The sequence below is a fragment of the Zonotrichia leucophrys genome, chromosome Z (genome assembly GCF_028769735.1).
Source record: "Zonotrichia leucophrys gambelii isolate GWCS_2022_RI chromosome Z, RI_Zleu_2.0, whole genome shotgun sequence".
Lineage (NCBI taxonomy): Eukaryota > Metazoa > Chordata > Aves > Passeriformes > Passerellidae > Zonotrichia > Zonotrichia leucophrys.
Genome location: NC_088200.1, coordinates 9,674,243 through 9,687,133, shown reverse-complemented (window position 1 = coordinate 9,687,133; position 12,891 = coordinate 9,674,243). Strand labels below are relative to the sequence as shown.

At 54.8% G+C, this 12,891-nt stretch overlaps 1 protein-coding gene across 3 annotated transcripts in view; it reads right to left on the bottom strand.

Annotated features, from left to right (window-relative positions):
- TLN1 (talin 1) overlaps positions 1-12,891 on the bottom strand; it is a 35,363-nt gene that overhangs the window by 15,574 nt on the left and 6,898 nt on the right. For 2 of the 3 annotated variants that reach the window (XM_064736386.1, XM_064736387.1), the window contains exons 3-28: positions 11,200-11,297; positions 10,837-10,966; positions 10,451-10,603; positions 10,029-10,171; positions 9,501-9,628; positions 8,954-9,014; positions 8,578-8,682; positions 8,063-8,218; positions 7,722-7,823; positions 7,420-7,496; positions 7,079-7,259; positions 6,315-6,428; positions 5,881-5,989; positions 5,493-5,701; positions 5,276-5,374; positions 5,023-5,073; positions 3,138-3,305; positions 2,573-2,867; positions 2,310-2,476; positions 1,838-1,966; positions 1,419-1,532; positions 1,115-1,228; positions 821-955; positions 542-670; positions 342-444; positions 62-270 (exon numbers count right to left, since the gene is read on the bottom strand). In XM_064736386.1, coding sequence (XP_064592456.1) covers positions 62-270; positions 342-444; positions 542-670; positions 821-955; positions 1,115-1,228; positions 1,419-1,532; positions 1,838-1,966; positions 2,310-2,476; positions 2,573-2,867; positions 3,138-3,305; positions 5,023-5,073; positions 5,276-5,374; positions 5,493-5,701; positions 5,881-5,989; positions 6,315-6,428; positions 7,079-7,259; positions 7,420-7,496; positions 7,722-7,823; positions 8,063-8,218; positions 8,578-8,682; positions 8,954-9,014; positions 9,501-9,628; positions 10,029-10,171; positions 10,451-10,603; positions 10,837-10,966; positions 11,200-11,297 — 3,479 coding nt within the window. The remainder of the gene's footprint in view (positions 1-61; positions 271-341; positions 445-541; positions 671-820; positions 956-1,114; positions 1,229-1,418; positions 1,533-1,837; positions 1,967-2,309; positions 2,477-2,572; positions 2,868-3,137; positions 3,306-5,022; positions 5,074-5,275; positions 5,375-5,492; positions 5,702-5,880; positions 5,990-6,314; positions 6,429-7,078; positions 7,260-7,419; positions 7,497-7,721; positions 7,824-8,062; positions 8,219-8,577; positions 8,683-8,953; positions 9,015-9,500; positions 9,629-10,028; positions 10,172-10,450; positions 10,604-10,836; positions 10,967-11,199; positions 11,298-12,891) is intronic. The other variant, XM_064736388.1, reaches the window with a different exon arrangement.

The following is a 12,891-nucleotide window of genomic DNA, read 5'->3' as shown; positions in this document are numbered from 1 at the left end:
GTCACCACCTCCCAGCCAGCTCCACACCCTTCCCACAGCCTGGAGTACCCCCTGTCCCCACCTGGGCCAGGCGCTGCTGGCTCTCTGGGTCACCAGGCTTGGCCACTGCTTTCCGGGCCTCCTCAATGAGGTTGTTGGCTTTGTCCATGACATCACTGGCGCACTCCAGCATGGCACTCTGTGCCTGCGGGTCGGAGGTGTTGGCTGCCACACCACGGGCAGCCTGGCTGAGTGAGCGCAGGGCCTGGGCCACTTCCCGGGCAGCAATTCCTGGGGGGATGGAGAGGTCAATGCCAGTCAGCTCAGTGCCCCTTCCCCCAGCCCTGTTGTGAGGCCAGTACCTGTGTAGTTCTCATTGCCCTGGGCCACCTCTCCCAGGAGGTGAGCAATGGCAGAGCTGACAGCTTTGGTGCTGTTCCCCAGGTCCTGGGCACACTTCTCCATCTGCAGGGGGCCAAGTTGAGACATGCTGGTGAGCTGCACCTTTGGCAACTCCACTGCCCCAGAGCCCACCCTGAGCCACCCTTCCCTGCACCCTCACCGTCTCTCCTGGAAGAGGCTTGAGTTTGCCATCACGGGCAGCTGCCTTGGCTTCCTGCAAGTCCCTCTCCAGGCTTTGCACCAGACCCAGTGCAGAGTCTATCTCCAGGGGTCCACACGCCTCCTGAGCCTGTGACAGAGCAGAAGGGAAGGTGAGCAGGTAACCACTGAGTCCACTTGGCTGTGGTAGAGACCAGAACCTGCCACCAGGCTGTGCCCACTATTCCCCACCACTCTGCATAGCTGGTGTTTCACTGCAGGATGGGACTCCGCCTCTCACCTTCTGGGCTGCTGTGCGGAGCTCAGCCAGAGCTGCAGCCAAGTTCTTGGCACACTGGCTGAGCTGCATAGCAGAGGCTTGGTCCGTTATGGTGGGGACAGTGGCCTTGGCTGCAGCTACCATCTTTCCACCGGGCTGTTGGGCCAGAAAAATAAAAGTAGTGAGAAGAGAACAAACAGGCAGCATCTCAGCTGCCTATGTGCAGAACATCTCCCAATGTCTTAAAAGGGACAGGCATGGTAGGAAAGCTGCAATGCCAGAGCTGGCATGGGAGGCTCTGGGCAGCACGGGTACCTGCAGGAAGTTCTGGCTGGCAGCAATGAGAGCCAGCTGGGCACTGGGGCTGTCTGGCTGGGACTGGCTTCCTCTCACACCTTGCACCAGCATCGGGATCTGCTCGGCCACCACCTGCCAGAGAATAGGGTCACTGGAGAGGATCACACATGGATTCAACCCAGACCAGCTCCTAGAGGACCTAAGTCAGAAACCCAGGGTCCAGTCTGACCCCTGTGGCGGAGCAGGAAACACCAGCATAGCTAACAAGAGATGAGACGGAGAGGGAGCACAGGAGATGCCGGGATCAGGCCCAGGCCCTTACCTTGCAGCTCTGCACCAGCTGCTGCTGAGCAGCAGGGTTCTTGTTGGAGGAGGAGGCGTGCTGCGCGGCAGCGATGGTCTGCGTGGCCGAGGCGGCGGCCTGCTTGGCTGCGTGCTGGCACAGGGAGGCACAGGTTAACACTGGCAGTCTGTATTGAGCTCCCCACACTGTGATTAGGGCCCAGATCCCCCAAACACCTTCTCCTTTGCCTAATCCTGTGGCACCCAAGCATTCTCAGTACCCCAAAACAACACAGTGCACACAACGGAAGGGAGATCTCTCTGTGACACAGCATGGACACTTGTACTTGAAAAGGACTTTACCCCTCTGGAAAGAGGAGTTGTATGGGGGCTCCTGGACAGGCCTTGCTCACTGACTGTGCTTGCTTGCCCTTTGCAGATCCTTGCCCAGCACCTCACCTCCAGCTTGTGCACAAGCTTCTTCTTGATGGCGTTCTGGGCTGCAGCGTTGGTTGCCATGCGGAGTCCTTCTGCTGCCTCACGCAGCCGCTGCTGCTGCTCCTCGCTGTCCGGGTGGGCTGCAGCTCCCTGGAGAAAACAGAAAACCCATCACACCTCTCAGGGACCATAGAGTAATTTTTCCTCCTGGAACAGCATCTCTGCTCTGGCCCCCACTAGACAGCCCTGTTTATAGCACTTCGGAGAGGTTCACAGCCCCTCTGGAAGAGTCCAAGAAGCAATAACAGCCCCTCTGCTACCACCCACAGCTTCCGGAAGCTCCTTCACAGGAGAAGCCCACGCCATAGGTCCCTGGCTCAATGCAAGACCTTGCTCTGGGAGCTGCTGCTCAACCAGGGGCTGCACATCCCCTACACAGCACTGAGCCTTGGACAGGGCCAAAGCCGGCATCCACCCCTCCCCACACACTGACCTTTGCAGCCTCAACCATCTTGGCAGTGGCATCAGCCAGGATCTTGGCTGCACTCAGAAGCTTGCGTGAATTCTCCAGGTCTGTCTCTCCCTCAGCATCAGCTTTGATGGCATTGACAAGGTCAGAGGTGGCCTGGGCCAGAATACGAGCCTGACGCACCATTTCCCCTGGAACAGAATGGAAGTGTGGCCTGTTAGCAAGTCCCAAGGGCTCTCTGACACCTCCCTACCCACTGTTCTCTGCCCTGGCTGTCTCACTCTCACCTGCATCACCCATGGAGCTGAATATATTCTCAGTGACGTTGAGGATAGTGTCAGTGGCCTGGTCATAGCGCCCGATGGGCTGCCCACCCAAGGCATGCTGCTTGATGTGCTGCAGCAGATCGTTCAGGGCCTGGGTGACAGCGGTGGCTGCCACCCCCACCTGCTTCAGGAGCTGGTCATCGCTGGTGGCTGCCTTAGAGGCCTCCACACAGCCCTCAGCTGATTTGGCCACCAACTTGCCAGCCTCGATCAGCTGCTCCTGGCAAACTGGGGAGCTGATTGTAGGAGCCACAACCTGGAAGGGAGAACAAAGGCTGGGCAGCAAGCATGGTATGCTCCATGGAGGAGCCATCCCAAACTTCTGCTCCTCCAAAGAGGATCGTCATTGCCTGGGCACAGCGGCAGGGCCTCCAACAAGAGGCAGCCTACACTTCCTGCACCATATTCCCAATGCCCTGCCTTAGGACATGTGGTCCTGGCACACTTAGGACCCTTCTGCAAAGCTGCCCCCCAGCCAGGTGAAGCTCATACCCATGCTGAGGCAGGGGTTAACCTTGCTGCTTACCTTGGTGCAGGCCACCAGCTGGGAGGTGGAGAGGGCACACTGGGTGGCAGCTGCGATCACCTGTGTCTGCAGAGCAGCATCCTCTGTTTTCTGAGCCACATTCTTGGCTTTGAGCACCAGCGCAGCAGCAGCGTTGGCCACTGCCTTTGCCAGCTGCATAAGCATGTCCTGGGAGGGGACAGAAAGGGTCAACGAGGCAGCCATGGCAGTGGGAGCAGCCGCAGCCATCTGCAAGGCTCTCGTGAAATATTCAGATGGGAAATGTGAGCCCTCAGGGCCCTTCCATCCACTCCGTCCCAGCACCAGCAGCACTGAATAGCGGGGAAGGCTGGCAGCACCTTGATCCCATCTCCACTGTGTTCTACAGGTGGCAGTGAGGCTGTAGCCTGGCCCTGAGCTGCAGCCTGCACTGCCACAAACACCACCCATAGGAGCTTGGGCAATGCTCAGCATCACTGCAGTATCGACTCCCCAGAGAACCACCTGTCCCAATTGTACCACAGCAAGAAACTACTGCAAGGCATTCCTGGTACTTCCTGGATTTGATTGGGTTTGCAAACATTTGAACACGGTGAAAAGATGACAAACCCTTCCGGCCAAACAGCAGGCACAAGCCAGCCTTGGCACACCCACACAATGGGCAGCTGCCAGCAAGAGGCAAGTGGGAGATGCTCCCATGCTGGCCACCTCTGGGCATTGCAGGTATGCCAGCTATTTTTATTTTGAATTCTAACTTGTTGGCTGACAAGCTAGAATACATCTCTGCTGTTATTCCTGAAGCTAAAAGAGAGGTGTGACAAGGCAACCAGCCTACTCTCTCCTGGGTGGCAGGTGCACAACCAGTGCCAGGAGGCAAGAGGCAGGGACCAGCACATGGCGAACTGCTTTCCTGCAGGGCACCAGATATGACAGCATGCTGCAGCCTTCAGGATTAGCCCCTGCAGCACACTGCTGGTGAAAACTGGTAGCACCACCCCTAACAGCAAAAATCCTGGTAGGCAGGGCAGGGCTCTCTGCCTACTGCAGCTGCCAACCTCCTGCTGTGTGGTGATCACAGCAAACAGCCCTGCACCCCACAACAAGTAAGCCTCCGGCCACCAAACCATAAGAGTCACAGCATTCCCTTGTTTCCTGCAAGCCAAGACTACTCCAATTGCAATCCATCACCTTGTGCGACAGGAGGAAAGACTGGAGAGTGCATGCATCCAATTCCAGAGTCCCCAGACCACTGCATCTGAGCCCATCAAAGGAAGTACATACACTCGGGTCTGACAACTGTGAGGCAGAACATCCTGCTGCTTGACTGCAAATTGTCTTCCAGGTCCAAAATCTGACCTTTGGGGATATTCTGTCCTGGCACTGCTGCATGGCCAAACATGGCTTTCTGCTCTGCTCCTAGCTTTTCAGCTACCCTTGGATATCTTTCAAGGCCTCTCTATTCTGTTGAATCTGTGTGGCTCCCATGAATGGAAACTCCTTTTTTCTGGAGCATTTTGGTCTCTAAAATGACTGGATTGTCCTCCCCAGAACACTGCTATCTCTTTTGTGCTGGCAGGAGCAATCATGGGAAAGCCAGCTGGCAGACAGCTCATCTAAAAAAAACTGCCACACAAGGCTCCACCCATATTGGGTCTCTGATGGGGACAGGCAGGCATCTCCCACAGGAGGGAGCAGCAGGCAGGAACTGAGGTGGCTGCAAGGGGTGATCTCCAGAGCAGCACTTGCCCCAGCAGCAACCCGAGTGCATGGACTTCTGAGATCCAACCACCAGAAAAGCATAATTTGCAAGAGCCCTTCTCCAAAGATTTCAGATTATAGTTCCCAGAGGAGCCCCCTTCACATTGGAGATGGCAGGGACCACCAAGCCAAGCCAGGCCTGTTTTACCGTCTTTGGTTCAGAGGAAGGCAGGCTCCGAGCACACCGGTTTTCTGGGATCTACACAGAATCCACAAGATAAGAGTTGTTATATCACTCTAGAGACAGAGATGGGCAATGGTCTGTCCCCTCCCTCACAAAGTCACGACTGGGCACTGGCGAATGTTCAGCTTGGGCTCCTCCTGTGAGATCCTGTGCAAAGGCCAATAGTTTTATGGATTTTATGGAGTGGCTGTCCTTGGTTGCTGCTGGGTGCACTCACCTGGAACCGGGGGTCAGTGTCACTCTCCCCTATCTGCTGCAGAAGCTCCCCACTGGTTTGTCCCACCAGGCCAGCAGCCTGCAGGAGATTCTGGCGAGGCTGCAAGGAACAAGGCAAAACCGACACAAAGCTCATGAGCAAGCCTTAAAAACTTCACTCAGTGGTTTTCCTTGGCTTCCCCCTTCCTCTCAGTCCCACAGCCCCTCCAGCTCCCCACCTCAGCGCTGGCAGGCTGTGCTGTTTTCAGCAGGTCTGAGACAGCGCTCGCCAGGTTCTTGGCTGCCTGCAGAAGCTGCCGCCCATTCCCTCCCTCGTCCTCCATCAGCGCAGCCAGCAGCTTCACACCCTTAGACATCTCCGTCAGGTTTGAAGAGATGGTGGTGACAGCGCAGCCCACAGCGGTGTAGTCCGTGTCTGCTGGATCCCCTGCACAGGTAAGAGAGGAGTCAGGATGGGATGTGCTCCAAGTGATGCTCAGGAGCATCCTAACACCTGCCACTGATGTGGTTTTCCTTTCACGGAGCAGAGGGAGTCTTTCAGCCAGACAAGACAGACCCAACATTTTACTGAATTGGGGCATTCCTCTACTCTAGTTCTCCATATACCTGCAGTAAGGTTGACGACTGAGGCCGTGCCAGCAGTGATGGCATCCACTTGGGAGTGGATCTCATGCTTTGACTCATCCATCTTGTTTTTGCGCCAAGCTTTTGATGCCTGAGCGGGGAGAAAAGGATCAGGAGAAGGTGGTAGAAGTGGTGGGTAGCTGCACACATGGTCACAGAGAGAAATGCAAGGAAGAGGATATAAAGAAAAAAGTGGGAAGACCTGTAGCCACCCAAATTCTCTAGTCCACCCTGACCAAACAACATGGCCAAGTGTCCCTTCCATGTCTCCCCACAGAGTGGGATACAACCCCATCTCTTTCCAGGCAGCAGATCTTCCCAGGAGCTGCTAACACTTCTGGGAATGTGGCCAGCCTGACCCAGCCCAGCTTCCAGTAAAGTTCACCCCCAGCACCCCACCTTCACCCAGCACTCACAGCATCCTGCCCGAGAGGTGGCAAGGTCTCAAAGTCATCCAGCGTGGCCTGGGCTGCATGCACAGCCTGCATGCTGGAGTTGATAGTGCCAGTCAGGGCTTGCTGGGCTGAGGTCTGGAACACAGAGACAGAAAGAGTGAGACATGCCAAAGGCTTGGAATCTAGGATTACATATTTGGCTCAAATGCTCCCCTGCAATGTGCTGCTGATGGCACCGCACTAGGTAGCTCTCCACATAGTGGGGTGGATTTAGCAAAAAGGGAGTTTCCCCTCTGCAACTCCCACTGGAAAATGCCTCATCCCACCATGGTTACAACTACATCTCACAGCTAAACAGCTCTTGGGGACTCGGGAGAAGACGCTGTGAGATCCCACAAGGCTTTCACAGCAAGCGCCCACAACAGACTGCACGGGGCAAAAGAAATCGGCCTCCTCGTGGCCTTTTCCAAGTGTTCCTCCAGCTGCACAGGAGATGGGGGCACCAAAACATGGCATTGGGTTCTGCTGCAAACCACAGACCTAGTGGGGCTGAAAAGAGAGGCTGCAGTCCCTAGCCAGACTAAAATGCTGGCATGTAGCTCAAGTTTGCAGAGAAGGTGCAGGAGGACACTGGCTCAGCCAGGCCAGCAAGCACACAAAACCAGTGGCACAAAGTCTTCACAGCAAGACAATGCTTGGTCATGGACCCAAACAGATTGGTCTACACAAACCTGACAGTCACCTCTCAGAGTCTGTGCCCTATGGTGAGCACAAGAAGAGCTTACCAGGGGAGGCATGTGCCCTCGGTGCATCTGGCCACTGGTGATCTGCAGCTGAGGCTGTGGCATTGTGCCCACCTGGAAGTTTTCTGGCCCTCCAGCCCCTGTCCGCATAATGGCTGGCAGGGCCACTGAGCCCAGTTCCGCCTTGCCTACATGGTTAAACTGCTGCTGCATGACTGTCGACCTGAAATGAGGAGAAATACCAGGTAAAGGAATGCCTACACCGCTGGCACCAGGCTCTGTGAGCGTGGCAGCTCCTCCTCCTTGCTGTGCTGCAAGCTTTGCTGGAGCACACTCTCCATTCAACTTGTCTTTGGCAGCTGCCTTGCTCCTGGAAGACTTACTTCTTTGGAGACACAGAGTCTTCCAGCATGGTGGACTCCTCATCACCCTCCAGTCCAAAGTGGTCTTTGCTCTTTTTCTGCAAAATGAAAGAGAAAATGATACTCCCAAGCCTTCCCCCTTCTCCTGCAGCCCAGACACCATACCAGCTCACAAAGGGTGACCCAGGACAGGGTCCCCCTGCCTTGCCTCCAGCTTTCCCAGCAGTACCATCAGCCAATGGCTGTTTGGAGGCAGCTGGAAGGCACATTCTGTATGCCTCTCTGGAGACAGGCTATCAGTGCCCTTCTCAGCACAGTCTCACCTTTTTGAGGATGATATCGATGTAGCCAGCAATCAGCTGGGCAATCTGTTCCCCTTCTGTTGTCTGCACTGAGTAGTAACCATCCTGGTAATCTCCAAAATCCTGCAACAGCAGGGCACAGGGTAGCACCGGAGCAGGGCACTGGCAGCCATCCTGAGCCCCTCTGGTATGCATTAAGCACCTGAGCACCAGCCATCAAAGCAAGCACTGGGAGAGGCACCAGAGCAGGGCAAGGCTGTGCCACCATGGAGCAACAGCTGAGAGAGGGGCTGGAGTGAGAGCAGCCCCCCTGCAGGGGTACCAGTGGGAAGGAGGCATGGGAGACCAGTGCTGGTCCCTACCAGGGTGAAGCTCTTGGGTGAGGCTGCCCAACGCTTGATGTTGGTCAGGCTCCACTCCTGAATCACTTCCTTGGTCTTCTCGTCCACACGCATCACACACTCCTTGGTGATCCCCAGCAGCCGTGGCACCAGCTTGTTCTTCCCCTTCATCTTCTCCTGTGGGCCATAACAGAAGGTCTGTGGGCTATACCCAGGATGGATCCACAGGGGCAGAGACATCTGAGGTCTGCCATTGCTACCAAAACACCCACAAGGCCACACTTTCTAGTGGTGACAATTATCACAACTTGACAATGTTGAATATAACTTGACAATGCTGAATATAACTTGACAATGAGAAAAAGCATGAACCAATGAATAGGAAGGCAGTGCACAGGGAAACGCAACAGGGGAGATGCAAAAAAAAACCTGGAGCAACACAGATTGAGGGGAAGCAGCTGGAGACACAAGAGATGGATGCTGAAGAAGCAGAATTTTGGTGAGTCTGAAGTGGGACTGGGGTGCTGCTGCTGTACCTTGACCAAGAAGAAGGAGACCCCGTAGGTCTTGAGGGAACGGGCAAGTTTCACATAGCGAACTTTGGCTTCAATCTCACTTATGTCCTGACATTGCTTGTGGGCCTGCAACAGCAAGACAGAACATTGCACCAGATCCACAGTCGTGCCTTGACACCACTGCACAGCTCTTCCGAGCTCTCCCCACCTCACCAGCATCCCCTGCACCAGCTCTGATCTCTGAGACCTCAGGAGTTGCCCTGTCTGCCCACCTACAGCTCCTGCTCCTGTTTCTCACCCACCAGACTGGTGTGTGCTGCCTCCTCAGACAGGAGTGCCTCAACCTTTAGTGAGGAGGAACAAAAAGTCCAGATCTCAACCTCCACACTGCACATACCATGAAGATCTTGCGTTCTCCTTTCTGCTTGATGTACTCCTTGGGCAGGAAATCCTTGAGCCTGCCAAAAGACAGCCAAGTGAGTTGTTAGCAGCAGAGCCCAAAGCCGGTGTCTGTCCTTGACTATGAACAAGTCCAACTGAAAGCCAGAGACAAGGGCATAAGCTGAAGTTTTTGGAAGCAGTAAGAATGTGGGAGAGATTGCTCCAGCTATGAAAGCTGTCCTTGGATTTCCCCTAGTTAAGAGTGGGGAAAAGGTGCTGATAACACAGCCCTTTGTGTGGCATCAAGGCAGGCCAGGGGGTGGGCTGGGGCCACCCCCACAGCAGCTGACTGCATGGCCCTACAGGGCTACCAGAGGATGGGAGGCTGGCAGCCTCATAGCTGGTGTGGATCCCTATGCTTGGGCACTGTGCTGTGAGGGAGGACAGGGGTTGCACCAGGGGCACCCAGACCCCCAGAGCCCCACAAGGCAGTGTGGCACTGGGTGCTGCCAAGCTGCCCCAGCTGCCTCAAGACAAGCCCAGGGGCTCCCCAGGACACTCACTCCAGAAAGCCTGGCTTGTGCTTCTGCTCGTTGTATGGCCCAAACTGGATCTGGCACTGGTAGCCAGCAAACTCACAGGCTTTGTCAAAGGAGACAGGGTGGGAACCGTTCAGAATGTCATCACGAGCCTGTTTGGGAATAGAAGACACCATTGTGGGCTGGGCAGCCATGCAGCCCTGTCACTGCTCTCCTCCATATCAAGCACATGTTTTACAGACTTAAAAGAAGTGGCTCTAAAAAAACAGGTGTATGTAGGACCAGGCTGCTCTCCAGAGGCATCAAGCCTGGGGGAGGAACAGCAGCAGGATTTCAGGATGGTTCCTACCAGACAGAGCTGACTGGCATTCGCTGGGGAGATCTGGAGTATACAAAGGACAGGGCTGGGATAGCCAGTGTTGGCTCTTAGCCAGGACATAGCTGGGTATCCCAAAGTACCTCCCCATCATGGCTCCTGACAAAACCTTCAGCCACCAGACTTGTCAGGGGCTGGCAGGAGGCAGTGGAACCAGGTGCTCTGGGAAGCTGTACCTGCACATAGAGCAGGTTGAGCTGCACAGGATCTCTCGAGTCCACGTTCTGATCAGAGTAGAAGAACTTGCGCCGCAGCAGCAGTGTTTCATTGTCATCGATGCCTTGCTCACGCAGGGTCCGGCCGTGATCCAGCCAGTTCACTGCAGACAATGCCAGGGTGTGAGCAGGGACAGGCACCAAGGCACAGCTGGTCCTGGCCCTGGGGCTGCTTATGCTGAGTGAGGAATAGATGTCTGCCTGATGCATCCCCGCTCTCACCCGTCTGCCCTGGGACCACAGGCAGGACATATTCTAGGAAGTTTGGACACGTGTTCCTTCATGCACATGTTTCTCCCCACACCCTCTTCCCCTCACAGGGGTCCCTACTCCCCTCTCCCAAGGCTGTTGGCACAGGCTGACCCCATTTCCAGTACACCTACACTCATCATCTGTGTGCAACTTCTGTTTGAGCTTTTCCATCTTCTTCTCATCTCGCAGCAAGGTCTTGTCCTTCTTGAGGGTGCCAGTAACCTCTTCTTTCTTCTCTTCCATGATCTCCCGTACAAGTGAGTACTCATCATAGTTGGTGATGCCTGCAAGAGAGCCGAGAACCAAACTCAGAAGGACTGTTCTGCCAAACACAGAGCATGGAGCAACGCAGGGGTGCAGAGCAGTATCTCCTCCCTAGAGTCACGCACCCCTCAGATACCCCTGCTGCCAGGCCATCTGCAACAGAGCTGCTGCTGCTTCTCCCCCAGAAGCCCGTCAGATTCTGCCATTCTTTCCCCTCCTCCCTTCTTCCCCCCTGTTGCTGTCCTCTCCTCACCAATCCGGGCACATATTGTCATGAGCATGTCCGTGACAGTTTTGGAGTCATCCACCATCACCGTTTTCACTGTCCCATCCAGCATGCGGATCTTCAGTGGCCGCTGCTTCTTCTTGTACTCCATGGTATCCTGCAGGCACAGCAGAGCACAGCTACCAGCAGTGGCACCAGTTCAGGGCACCCACACCCCACAGTCAGGCAAACAGCTCCCCCCTGCCTGGTGCAATAGTGGGGTGACAGGGCGTGCTGCAGGGCACAACACAAGGCAGCACAGCAGGCACCCACACCACCTCCACGCCGTGAGCAAGACATCCAACCATGGAGCGAAGGATGCAGCTGGAAGGATGTGGGATGGATACTTACCCCATTGCGAAGCATGTAGTAGTCCAGAGCCTTCCCAGCCTCCAGCCAGATCCCTTTCTTTGGGTCTTCATCGGAGAGGAAGAGCCCAAAATCATTGGCTGAAAAACAGGTACAGTCTTTAACAGCGTAGTCCTGAGCAGCATAAGGCCACCCCAATGCCACTCTGTGCCCAGGGATATGCACTGGAGCAGGCCAGTGTGTGAAGCACACTCAAGCCCTGTGAAGATGGGAGCCCAAACCTAATGACAAAGAAACAAAACTGGCACGCAAGCTCTGAGATTTTACCACAGTTATCTGTGGAAAAAATCATCTGCAGCATGCCTACACAACGTTGAACTTGGAACTGACAGACACAACAAAAGGAAGAGCTTGCAGTTGGGGCTGACAGCTCTCTGAAATCTTTAGTGCAATGTGTAGTAGTAGTGAAAGCGAGGTAGTAAAATGCTGGGGGATCACCAGGAAGGGTGCTGGGAACTGGTCTATAAAATCTAGGCAACCCGCACTTAGAGTACTCTCTGGTGGTAGGGTCTGCATCTCCTCAGGACACAGTACAGTTTGAAAAGATAGACAGACAATCTGAATGATGGAACCTAGAGGAGCAGGGACTCCTTTCTTTGCTGAACGAGAACCAGCTCAAGGCTTACAAGGTCTCAGAGGTGGTGAGTAAATATCATTCACCAAATCCTGTTCCCTCAGGGTGGAGTGCCTGGTGAAAGGGCTGCTGCTGGATCCTGGCCAGTGACTCCCCAGCTCAGGCCTACAGGGACAGGCCCGTTTTTATGTAGCAAGAGGCCAGGACCACGCCTGGCTTTGCCCTGGAAAGGTCCTTCTCCACCTCTGCAACAATCCTGCGCCGCAGGCTGTCTTGGTTGGCTATGTTTATAACTCGTCATCTTGTTGGCAGCTCTCTTTGGGGAGGGACAAATTCCTGAGCTGCCCTGCGCCTGCCTGGCTAACACTGCTGTTAAGATCCTACTAAACAGGGAGCAAAAAAAATCATGAAAGCTTGCCATTTTATTTTCGAAGTAAAAAAAGAACAACAAAAACCAAACTGTTTTCAAAGCAAATTCCAAGAGGATAAATCCAAAGCACTGAAAACTGAGCAGCTTGCCCCAGATCCATGGGTTGGGCGGGGAGAGGCACTTCCTGAGACAGAGCAAGAGCAGAGCTGGAAACTTACACCAAAGCTCCCCCAGCCCAGAGGTGACAAAAAAACAGGGCAGCTCAAAAAAGGAGCCCAAGTGCCGCTGTGTAAGAACGGCAAAGAGAAGTAAAAGCTGCAAGGAACACACAGGAAAAGAAAGGCTGTGAGCAACTGAAAAGGAACGCAGGAATAAGAAGTTCCCTTTAAGGCCTTCCCCTTGCTGCTTTTTTTATAAACAGGCTGGCTCACACCCAGGAGCAGGAAATGCAATGCTCCTTCCAACACCACTATAGCCCTGCATATCCAAAGACATCCAGTCCCTTGCTGAAGCTGAAAGCCATAGTCTGCTGGACTGCTGACCAGCCGGGCATGGTGTAAGAAGGCATTTCCTTTCAACCTCAAGGAATGTGCTGCTCCCAGATGTCGCTGCACTCCCCCTCCTCTTCCCACGACTCTTGACCTCCACTTTGCTGTCTCTCCTCCATGGCACAGCCGCTTCTGGAGGTTGCAGGGACTCAGGAGAGCCCCTGAGACGGCGTCCCAGAGCT